The 21789-nt window shown below is 39.2% G+C and overlaps 1 protein-coding gene across 4 annotated transcripts in view; it reads left to right on the top strand.

Moving 5' to 3' along the window:
• Window positions 1-21789, top strand: part of ANO4 (anoctamin 4) — a 384614-nt gene that overhangs the window by 254351 nt on the left and 108474 nt on the right. For all 4 annotated transcript variants that reach the window (XM_046014085.1, XM_046014083.1, XM_046014084.1 and 1 more), the window contains one exon: window positions 3057-3163. In XM_046014085.1, the coding sequence (XP_045870041.1) occupies window positions 3057-3163 (107 nt within the window). The remainder of the gene's footprint in view (window positions 1-3056; window positions 3164-21789) is intronic.

The following is a 21789-nucleotide window of genomic DNA, read 5'->3' as shown; positions in this document are numbered from 1 at the left end:
GAGTCAGCCTCCAGGAGTCAGGAAGTTTTTAGCACAGGGAGGCAGGTAAGTGGAGTTGGTAAGAGGGCAACCTCAGAGTCAGACTGCCCAAGTTGAAATCCTGGCTCTCCTCAGTAGTCAAGTAACTTTGGGGGCATCACTCACCTTCTCTGATTCTTCACCTGTAAGATGGAGCTATACAATACTATGTCCTGTGTTATTGCAAGGATTTAATGAGTTAATGTATCTGGGGTGCTTAGAATAGTGCCTGGCACGTGCCCTATATATTTGTTCCCACTATAGAATCTCCAGGCTCCAGGTACAACCTAGATATAAGAAAGAGGAAAACAAAATTTTGAAGCTCATCTGCAGTGCTTATTATAGAGAATGATTACATGAGCTCACAAAATGTAATGTGGTGCTATAAAAGGAGAAGAAAGCAGAAAACCATTTAGTGGAGGAGGGACATGGGCTTTTAGGCCAGAATTGTCCCGTCAAGCATAGTTAAAGTTATCAGCCTTCAGTTATCATCTGGTATTGTGAGTCAAAAATGAACTTTCTGATTTGTCTCTTTTTTTTTAGTGGCACCTTTATTTGGTATTAAAGTGGAATGGTCTCTCTTAAATAAGGTGGAAAAGTAGAGAAGGATAAAATAAAAGGAACTGCATTCAGTGTAACTTTTGGTTTTCTTCTCTCCCTCTTTGGTGCAATAAAATGTTTTCAGAAAACCCTAAAGAAAGTACCAGCTAAGCTCTGCAGCTTCCTCATTCACCCACATATCATTTATCTCTCATCTACCAAGTCAAATTACTTTTTCTGAGAATAGTTTTCTATAACAGAATCCTAGGGAAGTAAAAGAGGAAAACACTTCTCAGGGAACCAACTCATGTGATTTACATTTTATTTTCACATTCTCTGGCCTTTATCCCCTTTTTATGTTATCTCAAACTCACATTCCCAGCTTGTTCCCAAACCAGATCCCATGCCTGGACTATCTTCTCTAGGTCAGTTTTCTCTCTTCCACCTGACATTTGAACAACTCTTGGGAATCTATATTCTTGAGGAAAAGCTTTAATAGCAATTTCCCTAACATAAATCCCAATGGCCCTCACTTACTGCTATTCAAAAATATATACCTGTATTTGTACGAGCCACTCACTAGATACTGGGGCTATAGAAATTAGTATGATTCAGTCTTTTGTCCTGAAGGAGTTCACAGTTTTGTGTGGGATCCAGACATGCAAAGGGAGGTTGATTCTGCTATCTCTGCCATACAGTCATGTTCACTTCCTTTATGGTTTGTCTTTCCTGTTAGACTGTAAGCCTCTTAAGAACAAAGATTTTATGTTTTGTTTACTACTGTGTAACCAGTACCCTAGACAGAGCCCTCAATAAACATTTGCTGAATGAATGAGTGGATGAATGAATGAAAAGAAGTGAAAATACAGAATAATTGATAAATCAATGTGCTCACAAGATAAGAAGTAGCACAGAGGAAGGCATACTGAATTCTTTGTGGGAAAGGAGTGGAGTTGGAGTGGTGAGGAGACCTGTTAGGGGAGGTGGCTTCTGAGCTGGGTTTTGAAGGCAGTGGCTTTGCACATTGCTATGTCTTGCACAATGTCCCCACTCTTAGGAGGTACCTCATAAAAGTTTGCTGAGTTAATAAAGTTCACAATTTATGAAGCAATTATACTTACAGTATGTCTAATATTATACCATTAAATGCATTCCTGGGAAGAGAAGACATGGCATCTTCATGCTGGATGTTGTGGTCCTGGAAGCTCTGTCACCTAAAAGCTCTTAGTTCTCAGTAGGGTAGGGATATCCACTGGAAAACCCAGTGTCTTGGTGTATGTTTATGAGCCCTGTGGGAAACTTTAGAGGCTGGGTCATCCACTATCTGGTAAAGCAAATTCAAGTATATGCTTTAGGAGAGGAGTCCCATTCAGCAAGGAACATGGGAAAGGAACAGACAGAGGCCCTGAGCTGGACCAGAGCTTATTACCTAATTTTCACATTCACCACCCAAATCAGAAAGAACCTAGATGTCCATCAACAGATGAATGGATCAAGAAGATGTGGTATATATACACAATGGAATACTATGCAGCCATCAAAAGAAATGAAATCTTGCCATTTGCGACGACGTGGATGGAACTAGAGCGTATCATGCTTAGTGAAATAAGTCAATCGGAGAAAGACAACTATCATATGATCTCCCTGATATGAGGACATGGAGAAGCAACATGGGGGGGTAGGAGATAGGAGAAGAATAAATGAAACAAGATGGGATTGGGAGGGAGACAAACCATAAATGACTCTTAATCTCACAAAACAAACTGGGGGTTGCTGCGGGGAGGTGGGATTGGGGGAGGGGGAGCGGGCTATGGACATTGGGGAGGGGAAGCGAACCATAAGAGACTATGGACTCTGAAAAACAACCTGAGGGTTTTGAAGGGTCAGGGGTGGGAGGTTGGGGCAACCTGAGGATTTTGAAGGGTCAGGGGTGGGAGGTTGGGGGAACAGGTGGTGGGTAATGGAGAGGGCACGTTTTGCATGGAGCACTGGGTGTTGTGCAAAAAGAATGAATACTGTTACGCTGAAAAAAATAAAATGAGAAAAAAAAAAAATAAATAAATTTGGCAAAGGGCAAAAAAAAAAAAAAAAAAAAAAAAAAAAATTTCTGAAAAACCAGGTTGTTTTTCCATCCCCATGGAAGGGGATGAGGTGAGAGATGAGAGGAGATAAAAACAAAATACATTCTTATTCGAATATATCTAATGACCTTATTGAGGAAAAATTTTATTTTATTTTAAGGTTTTTTAATTGCATTTAGCTCCAGCTCCTTCCTGGCATAATTATGTTAATGCTCAGGAGACTAAGAACCCAAACTACTGAGGTGTGTGAACCTCCTGCCCCTGGTGTGCTCTCTGGGCTCTCTCATGCTGTTCCAGACCTACCCTTTCTGTGACCAACTGAAGACACCTCTGTATGAGTAGCACCACATTATGTCAAAGATTAGATTCATCACCTCCAATTAACCTTCAGCTTGTGTTTTCAATATGTGTGTGCAGCTTCATCATACACAACAAAGATACTTTCTTCAACAATGCCACAAGAAGTAGAATCGTACATCATATTTTACAAAGAATAAAGTATGAAGAAGGAAAAAACAAAATTGGTAAGTAGTATGTTAGTATAACAAGCTATATCTAATTTTGGGAATGACAGAATTTTTTCTTTGGCTTTATAAAGTTTATATCAATTCTAGAACTGTTCATCATTTATAAAATCTCTCCTCCCTTGGTGAGTAGCTCACGAGGTGTAAAAATCTTAATGCCATCCTTAGATCTCTTTAAAATAGCATGTTACCTTATTTGCCTAAGATCATGGAGAAATTATCTCAATTCCAACAAATATTTATGGAATATTCATTGTGTGCCAGGCACTGGGCTGGATGTTGGAGAAATGGGCATGGTTCTCTCCCGGGGTGTATATTCAAGAAGGTAAAAGCTTACAATAAACAAATAAGTAAATACAGTGACTAACAAGGAAAAAACAAATGGTGGGTTCAAGTTGAAATGAAGTGGTCAGGGGAAGCTTCACTGAGAAGCCAGGGTTTGAACTGAGACCTGATGAAAAGAAAGGACTGATGTAGGAAGATGGTGGTGGCAGGGTTGGGGGAGTTGTTCTACGCAAGTGCAGAGATGAGCTGTCACACAAATAAATTCTCCAAATAATCACCTTCACCATTAAATAGCTTTTATAATGCATATATATATGTTTTTATTTAACTTGTTAAAATTCAGTATAATAAATATACAGTGTTATATTAGTTTCAGGTGTACAATATAGGAATTCAACAGTTCTGTACACAATGCTCATTCTGATAAGTGTACCTTAATCCCCTTCACATATTTCACCCACCCACCAACTCTCACCTCTGGTAAAAATGAGTTTGTTCTCTTTAGTTAAGAGTTTAACTTTTGGTTTATCTCTTTTATTCATTGTTTTGTTTCTTATATTCTACAGAGGAGTGAAATCATATGCTATTTGTCTTTTTCTGACTGACTCCTTTCACTCAGCATTCCATTTTCTAGATCCATCCATAATGTTGCAAATGGCAAAATTTCATTCTTTTCTATGGCTGAGTAATAGTCCATTGTGTGTGGGGGATATATGTATGTATACCACATCTTTATCCATTCATCTATTTGTGGACACTAAATTTATATTTGGAGCATTTTTATGAGAAACTTTCCATATTACCAAATTTTCTCCATTTTTTATTATCATATAATGTATTATTGGCCCCAGGGGTACAGGTCTGTGAATCATCAGGCTTACACATTTCACAACACTCACCACACATAGCACATACCTTCCCCAATGTCCATAACCCAACCACCCTAACCCTACACCCCCATCCCCAGCAACCTTCAGTTTTTTAATGAGATTAATGGTCTCTTATGGTTTGTCTCCCTCCAGATCCCATCGTGTTTAATTTTTTCCCTCCCTACCCTTCATGACTCCCCACCATGCCTCTCAAATTACTTACATCAGAGTGATCATATGATAATTTTCTTTCTCTGATTGACTTATTTCATCTAGCACAATACCCTCTAGTTCGATCCATATCATTGCAAATGGCAAGATTTAATTTCCTTTGATGGCTGTATAGTATTCCATTGTGTATATATATATTTTTATATTTATTTTTATTTGCTTATTTACAGCATAACAGTGTTCATTGTTTTGGCGTCACACCCAGTGCTCCATGCAGTACGTGCCCTCCCTATTACCCACCACCTGGTTCCTCAACCTCCCACCCCCCCCCCACCCCCCTGCCGCCCCTTCATAACCCTCTGGTTGTTTTTCAGAGTCCATAGTCTCTCATGGTTCATCTCCCCTTCCAGTTTCCCTCAACTCCCTCTCCTCTCCATCTCCCCATGTCCTCCATGTTATTTGTTATGCTCCACAAATAAGTGAGACCATATGATACTTGACTCTCTCTGCTTGACTTATTTCGCTCAGCATAATTTCTTCCAGTCCTGTCCATGTTGCTACAAAAGTTGGGTATTCGTCCTTTCTGATGGAGGCATAATACTCCATTGTGTATATGGACCACATCTTCCTTATCCATTCATCCGTTGAAGGGCATCTTTGTTCTTTCCACAGTTTGGCGACCGTAGCCATTGCTGCAATAAACATTGGGGTACAAATGGCCCTTCTTTTCACTACATCTGTATCTTTGGGGTAAATACCCAGCAGTGCAATTGCAGGGTCATAGGGAAGCTCTATTTTTAATTTCTTCAGGAATCTCCACACTGTTCTCCAAAGTGGCTGCACTAACTTGCATTCCCACCAACAGTGTAAGAGGGTTCCCCTTTCTCCACATCCTCTCCAACACACGTTGTTTCCTGTCTTGCTAATTTTGGCCATTCTAACTGTTGTTAGGTGGTATCTCAATGTTGTTTTAATTTGAATCTCCCTGATGGCTAGTGATGATGAACATTTTTTCATGTGTCTGATAGCCATTTGTATGTCTTCATTGGAGAAGTGTCTGTTCATATCTTCTGCCCATTTTTTGATATGATTATCTGTTTTGTGTGTGTTGAGTTTGAGAAGTTCTTTATAGATCCTGGATATCAACCTTTTGTCTGTACTGTCATTTGCAGATATCTTCTCCCATTCCGTGGGTTGCCTCTTTGTTTTGTTGACTGTTTCCTTTGCTGTGCAGAAGCTTTTGATCTTGATGAAGTCCCAAAAGTTCATTTTTGCTTTTGTTTCCTTGGCCTTTGGAGACATATCTTGAAAGAAGTTGCTGTGGCTGATATCGAAGAGGTTACTGCCTATGTTCTCCTCTAGGATTCTGATAGATTCCTGTCTCATGTTGAGGTCTTTTATCCATTTCGAGTTTATCTTTGTGTACGGTGTAAGAGAATGGTCGAGTTTCATTCTTCTACATATCGCTGTCCAGTTTTCCCAGCACCATTTATTGAAGAGACTGTCTTTTTTCCATTGAATATTTTTTCCTGTTTTGTCGAAGATTATTTGACCATAGAGTTGAGGGTCCATATCTGGGCTCTCTACTCTGTTCCACTGCTCTATGTGTCTGTTTTTATGCCAGTACCACGCTGTCTTGGTGATCACAGCTTTGTAGTAAAGCTTGAAATCGGGTAATGTGATGCCGCCAGTTTTGTTTTTGTTTTTCAACATTTCCTTAGCAATTCGGGGTCTCTTCTGGCTCCATACAAATTTTAGGATTATTTGCTCCAGTTCTTTGAAAATTATCGGTGGAATTTTGATCGGAATGGCATTAAAAGTATAGATTGCTCTAGGCAGTATAGACATTTTAACAATGTTTATTCTTCCAATCCAAGAGCATGGAACAGTCTTCCATCTTTTTGTGTCTTCTTCAATTTCTTTCATGAGTGTTCTGTAGTTCCTCGAGTACAGGTCCTTTACTTCTTTGGTTAGGTTTATGCCCAGGTATCTTATGGTTCTTGGTGCTATAGTAAATGGAATCGATTCTCTAATTTCCCTTTCTGTATTTTCATTGTTGGTGTATAAGAAAGCCACTGATTTCTGTACATTGACTTTGTATCCTGCCACGTTACTGAATTGCTGTATGAGTTCTAGTAGTTTGGGGGTAGAGTCTTTGGGGTTTTCCATATAAAGAATCATGTCATCTGCGAAGAGAGAGAGTTTGACTTCTTCCTTGCCAATTTGGATACCTTTTATTTCTCTTTGTTGTCTGATTTCCGTTGCTAGAACTTCTAATACTATGTTGAACAAGAGTGGTGAGAGTGGGCATCCTTGTCGTGTTCCTGATCTCAACGGGAAGGCTGCAAGCTTTTTCCCATTGAGGATGATATTTGCTGTGGGTCTTTCATAGATAGATTTTATGAAGTTCAGGAATGTCCCCTCTATCCTATACTTTGAAGCGTTTTCATCAGGAACGGATGCTGGATTTTGTCAAATGCTTCTTCTCTCTTCTCTTATTGATGTGTTCTATCACACTGATTGATTTGCGAATGTTGAACCAACCTTGCAACCCAGGGATGAATCCCACCTGGTCATGGTGGATAATCTTTTTAATGTGCTGCTGGATCCTGTTTGCTAGGATCTTGTTGAGAATCTTTGCATCCATATTCATCAGTGATATTGGTCTGAAATTCTCCTTTTTGGTAGGGTCTTTGCCTGGTTTGGGGATCAGGGTAATGCTGGCTTCATAAAAAGAGTCTGGAAGTTTTCCTTCTGCTTCAATTTTTTGGAACAGCTTCAGGAGAATTGGTGTTATTTCTTCTTTGAAAGTTTGGTAGAATTCCCCAGGGAATCCGTCAGGTCCTGGGCTCTTGTTTTTTGGGAGGTTTTTGATCACTGCTTCAATCTCATTACTAGATATCGGTCTATTCAGGTTGTCAATTTCTTCCTGGTTCAATTTTGGGAGTTTGTAGCTTTCCAGAAATGCATCCACTTCATCTAGGTTGCTTAGCTTATTGGCATATAACTGTTGGTAATAATTTCTGATGGTTGTTTCTATTTCCTTGGTGTTAGTTGTGATCTCTCCCTTTTCATTCATAATTTTATTAATTTGGGCTTTCTCTCTTTTCTTTTGGATTAGTGTGGCCAATGGTTTATCGATCTTATTGATTCTTTCAAAAAACCAGCTTCTAGTTTCATTGATACGTTCTACTGTATCTCTCGTTTCTACCTCATTGATCTCTGCTCTAATCTTGATTATTTCCCTTCTTGCATGTGGAGTTGGTTTGATTTGTTGTTGATTCTCCAGTTCTTTAAGGTGTAGAGACAGCTGGTGTATTCTGGATTTTTCAATGTTTTTGAGGGAGGCTTGGATGGCTATGTATTTCCCCCTTAGAACCGCCTTTGCTGTATCCCATAGGTTTTGGACCGAGGTGTCTTCATTCTCATTGGTTTCCATGAATTGTTTAAGTTCGTCTTTGATCTCCTGGTTGATCCAAGCATTCTTAAGCAAGGTGGTCTTTAACTTCCAGGTGTTTGAGTTCCTTCTGAACTTTTCCTTGTGATTGAGCTCCAGTTTCAAAGCATTGTGATCGGAGAATATGCAGGGAATAATGTCAGTCTTTTGGTATCGGTTGAGTCCTGCTTTGTGACCCAGTATGTGGTCTATTCTGGAGAAGGTTCCATGTGCACTTGAGAAGAATGAATATTCTGTTGTTTTAGGATGGAATGTTCTGTATACGTCGATGAGGTCCATCTGGTCTAATGTTTCATTCAATGCTCTTATTTCTTTATTAATTTTCTGCTTTGATGATCTGTCTATTTCTGAGAGAGGCGTATTAAGATCTCCTACTATTATTGTATTCGTATCAATATGACTCTTTATCTTTTTTTTTCCATTTTATTTATTTTTTCAGTGTAACAGTATTCATTCTTTTTGCACAACACCCAGTGCTCCATGCAAAACGTGCCCTCCCCATTACCCACCACCTGTTCCCCCAACCTCCCACCCCTGACCCTTCAAAACCCTCAGGTTGCCCCAACCTCCCACCCCTGACCCTTCAAAACCCTCAGGTTGTTTTTCAGAGTACATAGTCTCTTATGGTTCGCCTCCCCTCCCCAATGTCCATAGCCCGCTCCCCCTCTCCCAATCCCACCTCCCCCCAGCAACCCCCAGTTTGTTTTGTGAGATTAAGAGTCATTTATGGTTTGTCTCCCTCCCAATCCCATCTTGTTTCATTTACTCTTCTCCTATCCCCCTACCCCCCTATGTTGCTTCTCCATGTCCTCATATCAGGGAGATCATATGATAGTTGTCTTTCTCCAATTGACTTATTTCACTAAGCATGATACGCTCTAGTTCCATCCACGTCGTCGCAAATGGCATGATTTCATTTCTTTTGATGGCTGCATAGTATTCCGTTGTGTATATATACCACATCTTCTTTATCCATTCATCTGTTGATGGACATCTAGGTTCTTTCCATAGTCTGGCTATTGTAGACATTGCTGCTATAAACATTCGGGTACACGTGCCCCTTCAGATAACTATGTTTGTATCTTTAGGGTAAATACCCAGTAGTGCAATTGCTGGGTCATAGGGTAGTTCTATTTTCAACATTTTGAGGAACCTCCATGCTGTTTTCCAGAGTGGTTGCACCAGCTTGCATTCCCACCAACAGTGGAGGAGGGTTCCCCTTTCTCCACATCCTCGCCAGCATCTGTCATTTCCTGACTTGTTAATTGATTAATAGTTTTCTTATGTAATTGGGTGCTCCCATATTGGGGGCATAGATATTCACAATTGTTAGATCGTCTTGGCGGATAGTCCCTTTAAGAATTATGTAGTGTCCTTCTGTATCTCTGACTACAGTCTTTAGTTTAAAATCTAATTTATCTGATATGAGAATCGCTACCCCCGGCCTCTTTTGAGGCCCATTGGCATGAAAGATGCTTCTCCATCCCTTCGCTTTCAGTCTGGGTGTATCCTTAGGTTCAAAATGGGTCTCTTGTAGACAACATATGGATGGGTCCTGTCGTTTTATCCAATCTGCAACCCTGTGTCGTTTTATGGGCGCATTTAGGCCATTCACATTGAGAGTGATTATTGAGAGATCGGTTTTTATTGACATCGTGTTGCCTTTGAAGTATTTCTGTCTATAGATTGTTTCTGTATTTCTGTTCAATGATATTCTTAGGATTTTTCCTCTCTTATAGGACCCCCCTTAATATTTCCTGCAGTGTCGGCTTGGTGGTTGCATAGTCTTTTAAGCCTTGCCGGTCTTGGAAACTCTTTATCTCTCCATCCATTTTAAATGTCAGTCTTGCTGGATAGAGTATTCTTGGTTGCATGTTCTTCTCATTTAGTACTCTGAATATATTTTGCCAGCCCTTCCTGGCTTTCCAGGTCTCTGTGGAAAGGTCTGACGTTATTCTAATGGGCTTTCCTCTGTATGTAAGAAGCTTCTTTGTCCTAGCTGCTTTTAAGAGCGTCTCTCTTGAAACAAAATTCCCCATTCTAACTATAAGGTGTCGTGAGGACTTTCGAGAATCTAAAATCTTGGGAGGAAATCTTTCTGCCTCTAGTACATGAACGTTGTTCCCATTCGTGAGACTGGGAAAATTTTCATAGACAACTTCTTCCACTATATCTTCTAGACTTCTTTCTTTTTCTTCCCCTTCAGGGATTCCAATAATTCTGATGTTGGAACGTTTCATGGCATCGTTTATTTCCCTGATTCTGTTTTCGTGGCTTCTGAGCTGTTTGTTCCAGGCTTCCTCCTGATCCTTTCTCTCTATCTGTTTGTCCTCCAGATCACTAATTCTATCTTCTGTCTCAGTTACCCTAGCTTTTAGAGAATTTAGATTGGATTGGAACTCATTGAGAGCATTTTGAACATCATCCCTGGTGGCTTTCAGTTCTGCCCTAACATTGTGAACATCATCCCTGGTGGCTTTCAGTTCTGCCCTAATCAATTCTGTTTGGTCATCCATGGCTTTCTCCAACCTAGCTATTGCCTGGATAATTGTTAGTCTGAATTCCTTTTCTGACATATTGTCTATGTCGATAGCCATTAGCTCTGTTGCAGAAGGCCCATCCTCTGTATTTTTCTTCTGTTGGGTATTCCTCCTCCTAGTCATTTTGGTAAGAGATGACTAAACAGATGCAGCTGGATTTATCGATTGTGGTGCAGTCAATGTGCACCCTGGAACGCTTCTGTGCAATCAGGACTCCCCACCCAAATGAGAGAAAAACGAGAAGAAAAAGAAATAGAGAAGAAGAAAGAAAAAAAAAGGGGGAAAGAAAAAAGGAAAAAAAAAGAGAGAGATAGGAAAAAAAGGGAAGATAAAAGAGAAGGCTCAGCCCAAATGGGCCACAAGGTAAGATTTGTGGAGTATACAAACAAAAACAGACAGACAAAAAGAGTGATAAAAGTATATGACAAGAGAAAAAAATATGTATATATAAGCAAAAAAAAAAAAGGGAAGAACCTCATCAGAAAGAACCCCAAGTATAAGGTTTATATATTATCAGAACAAACACAAATTCACAGAAACACTGACAGAAGGAAAAATTGGGAGAATGGTTACAGATTCTCAGTGTGGGTGAGGAAGGTTATTTTGATTCTTCCTGAAGGTATCTTGATGTTTTTGTTAAGGGACTCAACTTTCCTAAGTTACAGGGGGATTAGAAACTGGTTTGCCTATAGGGGTAGCATTGATTGGGGAAAGGGAATTACCTTGAAGTTTAACTCTATATGTATAGTAGAAAACAAAAATTAAAAAAGAACAAACTAGACTAAACTAAGTTAAAATTAAAAAAGAATTAAAAAAATAGAAAAACAAAAGAAAAACACGGGTGTATGTATCAAAAAGTTCAGGTTAGAAGGTTATTAAAGAATTTGATGTACTGGACATCTCGGTGTGATGGTAAATAGGTTAAAAAATTATCTGTATGTATAAAAAAAAAGAACCAGAATATTGGTAAAGCGTTAAAAATAAAAGTTGTATTTATGAAGTAGTGGTGATTGTTCCCTTGTAGTCTTTTTTTTTTTTTTTTCTTCCTTCCTGGTTGGTTTTCTGGGGGAGGGGCCTGCCACGTGGGTTTTCAGACAATGATGTTCCCTGAGTTAGGTCCTCCCGCTCCCCTCAAGGGGGTGAGCTCTTTTTTTTTTTCAGGAAACTGTTTTTTTCAGCCTTTTGTTCTCTGGGGGTTTTTATGTTCTTTCATCTGCTTTCTCTCGCCTTGACAGCTTTTAATGGTTTTTGGAGGTTTAGAGGAGAGCAAACAGCACCCCGACCTCCCTCTCAGAGAGAAGCCTCAGACTGTTTTGCAAAAGCTGCTGGCAGAGTCGGTTCTGAGTCACTGTCCCTGGGGATGCAGGAGCTCCTCGTTGTACCCAAAACCAGGGCAGCGGTGGCTGTCTAGGCAGCTCCAGACCGCCAGAGAGGTTCAGAGCAGAGATCGCACACTGAGATTTTCCCGCTGTCCCGGGCTGGGAATGTCTGGTTTTTCCGGCTGCCAGAGCTCCAGGCTAGCGCCTATGAGCACCTATCCCAAGGGAGGGTGTGGGACGCGCGCGTTTCAGGATTGCCGTCTGGCCAGGCTCCCAGCCCCTCACGGGAGCCAGACCCCACTCGTTCTCGGGCGCGCTGGCGTTCAGGTGCACTGGCCGCTCAGGGACGGAGACCTGATTTCTCCGCCGCACTCTCTCTGGCTCCGCACCAGGGGAGGCTGTCCTGGGTCTGGGGACTTAGGTCCCTGACCCTAACTGCCCAGGTTCCCACTATTACCCCCCGCGATCCTTTGCTGTTTGTTTTTTGAGTGCTTTCAACCAGACTCCAAGTTAATGCTGGTCCCCAGACGCAGAGCACTCTCGTGTTGGGGTGTTACTTTCCGATCGGTCACCTCTGGTGGCTCCCTCCCCCTTTTGTTTATCTTCCGATATCAGTCGGACGTTCCCAGTCTGTTTTACCTGCCACTGGCGTCTTCTGCTCCTGTAGAGATCCAGACATGTATAATTCTGATCTCAGGCTGATTTCATGGGTGGTCGCAGTTCTTTGGTAGGTAATCAGCTCACTTTAGGGTACAGGTTGAAATGGTGCCTCCTCCTACTTCCCCGCCATCTTGACTCCCCCCCCCCATTGTGTATATATACCACAACTTCTTTATCCATTCATCTGTTGATGGACATCTAGGTTCTTTCCATAGTTTGGCTATTGTGGACATGGCTGGTATAAACATTTGAGTGCAAGTGTCCCTTCAGATCACTACATTTATATCTTTGGGGAAAATACCCAGCAGTGTGATTGTGAGGTCATAGGGTAGCTCTATTTTCAACTTTTTGAGGAGCCTCCATGCTGTTTTCCAAAGTGGCTGCACCAGCTTGCATTCCCACCAACAGTGTAGGAGGGTTCCCCTTTCTCCACATCCTTACCAACATCTGATTTCCTGATTTGTTAATTTTAGCCATTCAGACTGTGTGAGGTGGTATCTCACTGTACTTCTGATTTATATTTCCCTGATGCCAAATGATGTTGAACAAGTTTTCACCTGTCTGTTGGCCATTTGGATGTATTCTTTGTCAAAATGTCTGTTCATGTCTTCTGCCCATTTCTTTTTTTTTTTTTTTTAGATTTTATTTATTTATTTGACAGAGATATCACAAGTAGGTAGAGAGGCAGGCAGAGAGAGAGGAGGAAGCAGGCTCCCTGCAGAGCAGAGAGCCCGATGCGGGGCTCGATCCCAGGACCCCGAGATCATGACCTGAGCCGAAGGCAGCGGCTTAATCCACTGAGCCACCCAGGCGCCCCTTCTGCCCATTTCTTGATTGGATTATTTGTTCTTTGGTTGCTGAGTTTAATAAGCTCCTTATAGATTTTGGATACTAGCCCTTTATCTGATATGTTACTTGCAAATATCTTCTCCCATTCTGTCAGTTGACTTTTCTTTTTGTTGACTATCTCCTTTGCTGTGCAAAAGCTTTTGATCTTGAAGTCCCAGTAGTTCATTTTTGCCCTTGCTTCCCTTGCCTTTGGCAATGTTTCTAGGAAGAAGTTGCTGTGGCTTTTGATAAGTCTGGCCAGTGGTTTATCAATCTTATTAATTCTTTCAAAGAAGCAGTTCCTAATTTTGTTGATTTGTTCTACTGTTCTTTTGGTTTCTGTTTCATTGATTTCTGCTCTGATCTTCATGATTTCTCTTCTCCTGCTGGGTTTAGGCTTTCTTTGCTGTTCTTTCTCCAGCTCCTTTAGGTGTAGGGTTAGGATGTGTACTTGAGACCTTTCTTGTTTTCTTGAAAAAAGGTTTTTGCTGTATTGTATTGTATTGCTATGTACTTTACTCTCAGGACTGCCTTTGCTGTGTCCCAAAGATTTTGAACAGTTGTATTTTCATTTTCATTTGTTTCCATGAATTTTTTCAATTCTTCTTTAATTTCCTGATTGGCCCATTCATTCTTTAGTAGGATGCCCTTTAGCATTCATGTATTTGGGTTCTTTCCAAATTTCCTCTTGTGATTGAGTTCTAGTTTTAGACCATTGTGGTCTGAAAATATGCAGGGAATGCTACCAATCTTTTGGTACTGATTGAGACCTGATTTGTGACCCAGGATGAGATTGATTCTGGAGAATGTTCCATGTTCATTAGAGAAGAATCTATATTCTGTTGTTTTGGGATGTAATATTCTGAGTATATCTGTGATGTTCATCTGGTCCAGTGTGTCATTTAAGGCCTTTATTTCCATGTGATCTTTTGCTTAGATGACGTGTGCATAGTCCCCTACTATTATTGTATTATTGTCAATGTGTTTCTTTGATTTTGTTATTAATTGGTCTATATAATTGGCTGCTCCCATGTTAGGGGCATAGATCTTCTTGTTGGACAGACCCTTTGAGTATGGTATAGTGTCCTTCCTCATCTCTTATTATAGTTTTTGGCTTAAAATCTAATTGATCTGATATAAGGATTGCCACCCCAGATTTCTTTTGATGTCCATTAGCATGGTAAATTGTTTTCCCTCCCCTCATTTTAAATCTGGAGGTGTCTTTGGGTCTAAAATGAGTTTCTTGTAGACAGTGTATTGATGGGTCTTGTTTTTTTAATCCATTCTGATACCCTATGTCTTTTGACTAGGGCATTTAGCCTATTTACCTTCAGGGTAACTATTGAAAGATATGAATTTAGTGCCATTGTATTGCCTGTATGGTAACTGTTACTGTATATTGTCTCTGTTCCTTTGTGGTCTACTACTTTTAGCCTCTCTCTGTTTAGGACCCCTTTCAATATTTCCTATAGGGCTTGTTTGGTGTTTGCCAATTCTTTTAAATTCTTTTAATTTTTGTTTGTCATGGAAGCTTTTTATCTCTCTTTCTATTTCCAGTGACAGCCTAGCTAGAATTAGTATTCTTGGCTTTTTCTTGTTAACTGCTCTGAATATATCGTTCCAGTTCTTTCTGGCCTGCCAGGTCTGTGGATAAGTCTGCTGCCAGTCTAATATTTCTACTGTTGTATGTTACAGACCTCTTATCCCAATCGGCTTTCAGGATTTTCTCTTTGTCACTATGACTTGTAAGTTTTACTATTTGATGACAGGTTGTAGACCTATTTTTATTGATTTTGATGGGGGTTCTCTGTTGCTCCAGGATTTTAATGTTTGTTCCTTCACCAAGTTAGGGAAATTTTCTACTATATTTTGCTCTAATATACCTTCTGCTTCTGTCTTTCTTCTTCTTCTTGGACCCCAATTATTCTAATATTATTTCATCTTTTGGTATCACTTATCTCTTGAATTCTCTCCTTGTAGGCCAATAGTTTTTTGTCTCTCTTTTGCTCATCTTCTTTATTCTTCATCATTTGGTCTTCTATACCACTAATTCTCTCTTCTGCCACATTTATCCTAGCAGTAAGAGCCTCCATTTTTTTTTATTGCATCTGATTAATAGCTTTTTAAATTTCAACTTGGTTAGATTTTAGTTTTTATATTTCCAGAAAGGGATTTTATTTCTCCAGAAAGGAATTCTCTAATATCCTCCATGCTTTTTTCAAGCCCAGCTAGCACCTTGAGAATCATCATTCTGAACTCTAGTTCTGACATCTTACTAATGTCCATATTGATTAGGTCCCTACCAGTCAGTACTGCCTGTTGTTCTTTTTTTTGGGGGGGGTGGTGAGCTTTTCTGCCTTGTCATTTTATCCAGATAAGAACAGATGAATGAGAGAACAAAATACTAAAAGTGTAGCAATAACCCCGGAAAAATATACACTATGCAAATCAGAAGAGACCCAAAACTGGGGGAAGAAGAAAGGATAAAAAATTTAAAAATTAAAAATTAAAAAAATATATATATATGTGTGTGTGTGTATGTGTGTGTATATGTGTGTGTGTGTGTGTGTATATGTGTGTGTGTGTGTGTGTGTATCAGACTGGTGAGTAGAACAGAGCCACCTACTTGATTTTGGGTATATTCTGGTATTTAGAAGGAACTAGCTCCCAAAATTTAAAAGAAAGAAAAGCATATATATACAAGAATAAGGGCAAGAACAATGAAAGGATGGAATATGACTGTAAAGATGAAAATTTAAAAAGATTCTAAAGAAGGAACTGATAGGAAATTGGTTGAAAAAAGAAAAAAAAAGAGGAAAGAATGTGATCAGGCTGGAGACTAGAACAAAGCTTTGTACTAGATTTAGGGTACATTTTGATCTTTTAGAAGAAATTGTATCCCAAATTTTTAAAGAAAAAAAATCCTATACGTATATAAGAAATAAGGTTAAATACAATGAAGAGATAAAATACTACTAATACAGTGAGAATTAAAAAAAAGATTTTTAAAAAAATGTATTGATAAGATAAAATAGTTAAAAACATTAAAATAAGAAAGAGGAAAATTTTTTTAAAATGGAATAGGAAAAAAATAAAATTTAAAAAATTTAACTTTCAAAGACTAAAGGATCATGGGGGAAAAGCCATGAATTCTAGGTGTTGCTTTCCCCTAGCTCTGGAGTTCTGCAGTTCACATTGATTGGTGAACTTGGTCTTGGCTGGGTGTTCTTGATGATCTTTGGGGGAGGGGCCTGTTGCAGTGATTCTCAAATGTCTTTGTCTGAGGCAGAATTGCACCACCCTTGCCAGGGGCCAGGCTAAGCAATCTACTTGGGTTTGCTCTCAGTAGCTTTTGTTCCCTGAATGCTTTCTGTACAGCTTTGGAGGATGGGAATGAAAATGGTAACCCCCCAATCTCTGGCCCTGTAGGAGCTGAGAGCTCAGGAGCTGTAGGAGATTAGTGCACACTCAGACAAAAGCAGTCAATCCTTCCCATCTCCCTGGTCTCTGGCTGTCTCTGTGCTCACCCAGCCTATGACCAAGCATTTCTATCTCTGGTGCACAGCCCTCTTTGGAGTCTCCAAACCCAGCAGATTCCTGTAGCTCACTCCTGTGCTGCTCCTTCTGGAGGAGGAAGGAGAGGGTCTCTCTGGATCTGCCACTTGTGGGGTCCCTGCTCAAAGAGCAGTGGGCCAACTGTGCCTGGGATCATGGTTAAGGTAATCCCGAGCTGAGAGCCTCCATCTCAGCTCCGTCTCTGCAACTGGCTTCCCCCCTCTGATATCTGGGAGCTCTGCCACACTCAGGCACCCCTGGTCTTTCTGTGACCCCTCAGGTCCTGAAACCACACTGTGAGGGCTCCAACCTCCACTTAGCCTCTGGAGCAATGTCCCTCAGTAGAGTAAACTTCTAAAAGTTCTTATTTTTGTGCTCTGCTGCTCTCTCACTTGCTGGGAGCTGGCCCCTCCCACCATGGTCTATCTTCCCGTTGCTTCAGATTCACTTCTCCACATGTTCTACCTTCTGGAAAGCGGTCGATGTTCTGTTCCTAGAATTGCTGCTCTTCTTTTGAGTTTGTAGGTGTTCAGAATGGTTTGATAATTATCTAGCTGAACTCCTGGTACCTGATGATATTTAGGTCTCCTAATCCTCCACCATCTTGCTCCTCCTCCCAATTATCACTGTTATTAAACAAATTATCATATATCAAGCGAATTCAGTGGCTTTGTCCTTATCTCTGTCCAAACGAGAATTTTATCAATAGTTTGAATAATGACCTAGTCAGGAAACAAAAATCACACATAATTTTTACAGAGAACGTTTAATATAAAACATATTATTAAATATTATTTATAATAATATAAAAACTATGAGAGAGGACTGGCATAATCAGGAATTAGCTAGTAGAGATTAAGGAGAACTCTAGAGAATAAAGAAATAGCAGATATTAAGGGCAACTACCACTTCTAGCAAGACTCTCCCCACAAAGCTGAGACCTATATTCTGTTGGAAGTAGTATAGCTGTGGTTCATTAGGTGGCATAGCCAAGTTTTGTGAGGGTACTGAGGGGAACTGCCTAGAGGGCAGTAGATTCCAGGGAACCCATTCATTAGAAGGAGTTGCACCAACAGCATTGCTCTGTGAAGCTGTTCAAGGAGACACCTGCCCTTGGGGAGGTCCCATGTGCTACTGACCACCATGCCCTGTAGGAAATTGATGCCATAGAAGCCATGTGTTGTAGAAACGTGCTGAGGGGAACATACTAGTACCAGGAAGACATACTTATTCCTGCAGGGACTTTCCAGTGCCTTCTACTGACAAATCTTAACATTGTACAATATGGTAAAGGAGAAATATTTGCAAGATCTAGCTCCACTTTTGCAAAGTAGGCAATGAAAGTGTACTTGGAGCAAAGGGACAAATATATTGATAACTGGTACTTGGCCTAAACAGCCTGCCCATCAAGCTTTCAGTTGGGGTGGACTTTGAAAGAATGCATTAAATATGTTTGCCACTGGAGTCAGGAGCATAAAAGATCTCAGCAATCTGGAAATCTCAGCCAAATCCAACGAGATGACATTTAATAGTTTGTAAATGTAAAGTCCTACACTTGAATTCAGAAAAACAACTACCCTGGTACGGTGTGGGAGAAATGTTGCTCAACAACATCATGAGAGGAACAGACTTGAGAGGCTTAGTTGAATGCAAGCTCAGTGTGAGTCACTCATATGTGAAGCTGCCAAAACTACTTTGATCCCAAGCTGCATAAATTAAAATATAATAAAGAGAAAATGATAGCTATCTAGTCCAAATATGGATACACCTGAAGAGTTTATGTAGGTGGTATGTAAAATCAGTGAGAGTTTATGTAGGTGGTATGGTAAAATCAGACCTGATTTAGATCCTTCTTAACATCAACGGAGTTGTAGATTGGTATATCTTCATATTCTCTGCATCAGTCACCCATCTTTGAGACCCATCCTCTCCATAAATTCCTCCATGACCATTCCAGCTTTAAGGAATTCTTCCCTCTTCCTGTGAATTCCTATGGCAGTTACTTTTAGAGTATTATTTGATAGATAATCATATACAACTCTTATTATCTTGAATTCTTTATTTTCAATGTCATTATGAAAATTCTATCCCTAAAGAGAACCACTGTTAACCTTTTGGTGTATTAAATAATTCAAATATTACTTTAATTACTTTTTTCACATTTATCCCCCATTTGCCCATGTAATTTTAACAGACTTAGAGTATACGACACTAAATTTTAACATACCTTTTCCAGTTAACATTACATCATGAAAATGCTAAAAAAAAAAAAAAAAAAGTGGAAGTGAAATGATTATGGTGGTAGCAATTCTCAATTATTTTATAAAATGCACATTTATAAAAAAAACAGTGCCTTCACTAATATTGATGCTATAGTTTGTAGCACACCTCACAATTTATTATAACACACTAGTGTGTTGAGAATCTGCAGCTAAAAACCACTAGTTGGACAATAAGCTCCTTCATTGTAAATAAGTTGCCTTACTCATCATAGAGAGAGAGAGAATGTATCTTTTTTATCCATTCATCAGTTCAGTGCTTTGAGAATGGTAATGATGATCTGGAGTAGTATCTAATTAGAAATGGCCAATCACAGAGTAAATTACTAACCTGATTAAGGGTCAGGCATTATGCTAAAAAAATATGGGGTAAAAACCACAAATGCTTGGTTTACCTGATGTTTCATAGTCATCTTTGGTTTCATAAATAAAAGAAAAAACATTTTAGAAGAAAATTTAATTTATTGATAGAATAGTATATCTAATGTTATTTCCTACCTGAAACTCTTTCTGAAAGTGACATCTTCCACAAAACCAACATTGTTTAGAGAGAACACCAAAATACTGATTTGTAAATGTGATTTCTAAGGACATTTGGAGTATATACTACCACTATGTAAGTTTTCTGGATTCACTCTGAATTCATTACAACTGTGAAAATCAAGCCTGTTGAAATCCACTTTCAAAATAGAGCAATTAATAGATCAACATAGATTTATTTACTAATATAAGTGCATAAAATAAATTTTAAGATTGACTAGTATTTTTAAAATTGGTGCTCAAGAGGGAAGTTTTGTGAAGTGGTAGACTTCAAATAGTAACTACTTTCTCACTTTGCAGGACTTTCATAAATTATGATAAACTTACTGGGGTCATCATCAGAGTCTCTTATTAGGTTCCTGTGAATTCTGTTTCTTTCTAATATCTGAGATGTTTGAAAGTTTCTTGACGAGATATGTGTATTTCTCAATAGAAACTCCAGGCAATCAGACCTTGCCACATAATCATTTATTCATTCATTACAAAGGTATTTATCGAGGTCCTCCTGCATGCTAGATAGAATACAAAAGCTGTACAAGTATTTGCATTTCAAATGTGTTTCTTAGACACTTATTATTAATGTCAATCCTCTTAATACACATTACTGTATTACTGTGATTACGAGTACCTAAACAATGATTGACCCTGCATCAATAAAAAGTAAATCAATGCATGTTCCTTTCCCAGTGAGGTTAAGCCTCTGGACTCTAATCAGGGTCTAAAGCATAAGGAGCATTCCTCTATTAGCCACTTGAGAGACATCCTTCTAGTCATTGTCTTTGAGGTACATTTTAGGAAGCAGCATAATTCTTGATTTGAAAGACACTTTAAAGACCAACACATTCAATTTCCACTTTTGGCCAAGACAGAGAAATAGGCACAAGATTTACTCTCCCACCTGAAATAATCAAAGGAAAAACAGAAAACAAAACAAAAGAAAACTGCAGGAGACTATGCTTTTCAAGACACTGAATGTTGGGCAGCCAAGAATAGAGATTCCTAAGAGACAGAAAACAAATGAGGTGAGTGCTATGATTACGTCAGCTTAACTACTTTGACATAGTTTCTAGATGGCAGCCCAGGGAGGGAGAATCCAGGCAGAACCCAGTAGATTCCTTGAATTGAGAAGATGTTGCTAAGAGTCCAAAGAAACCAACACAGTTAGAGTTCACAGAACAAAGTAATGAAAAGCACAAAGTTTCGCCAAGAGAGAACCCTGAAGATCATCAGAGGGACCCCTTTAATATTTAGCTGAGTACTAATTACTGCCTATGTATTAGGAAACTACCCAAAGGCAGTGAAAGAATAGCCCCAAAGGATTTCCAGTGAAATAGGAACACCTTATAATTCACAGAGCATTAAACATAAATGTTCTAAAGATCCTAATCCAAAATTGAGAAGTTAATACACTGAGTAAAAAATCAATGCCTAAAAGAAACTTTAAAGATGCAAATGGGTTAAAAGTAAAAGGTTCAAAGAAGTTATAACATGCTTAATCAAAATAAAGCTGAAGTGGCTATATTGATACCAGACAAAATAGATTTCAGAGCAAAGAATATTATCAGGGATAAAAGTAAATTCAGGCAATTCATCAGGAGGACAGAACAATCCCACAAGGCTGGAGTTTCAAACCACATGAAGCAAAACCTGACAGAACTGCAAAAAGAAATAGACAACTCCACAATTATAGTTGGATATTTAAATACTTCTTTATCAGTAATTAATAGAATAAATAGAAAATCTGTAGGGGTTAGAAAACCTGAAAAATATTATCAGTGAACATAACTGATAGATCAGTTAGATCAAAAACAGCAGAATACCTTTTTTTCAAATGCACATAGAACATAACCAAGATAGGACATACTTGGGGACATAAAATAAGACTTAATAGATCTAAAGGGATTCAAGTCATACAGAGTATGTTTTTTGACCACAGAGGAATTAAATTCAATGTTAATATGAAGGTGATCTCTGGGAATATTACAGATATTTAAAACTAATACCTTTTAAATAACTCATCAGTGAAAGAAGAAGTCAAAAGAAAAATCAATATGTTGTACTCAATGAAAATGAAAATGAAAATAATATATCAAAATGTGCAGTATTTAGGGAGAAATTTATAG

This window comes from Meles meles, chromosome 7 (assembly GCF_922984935.1).
Source record: "Meles meles chromosome 7, mMelMel3.1 paternal haplotype, whole genome shotgun sequence".
Taxonomy (NCBI): Eukaryota; Metazoa; Chordata; class Mammalia; order Carnivora; family Mustelidae; genus Meles; species Meles meles.
The sequence above is the reverse complement of the archived record's forward strand: the minus strand, read 5'-3'. Positions and strand labels throughout refer to the sequence as shown.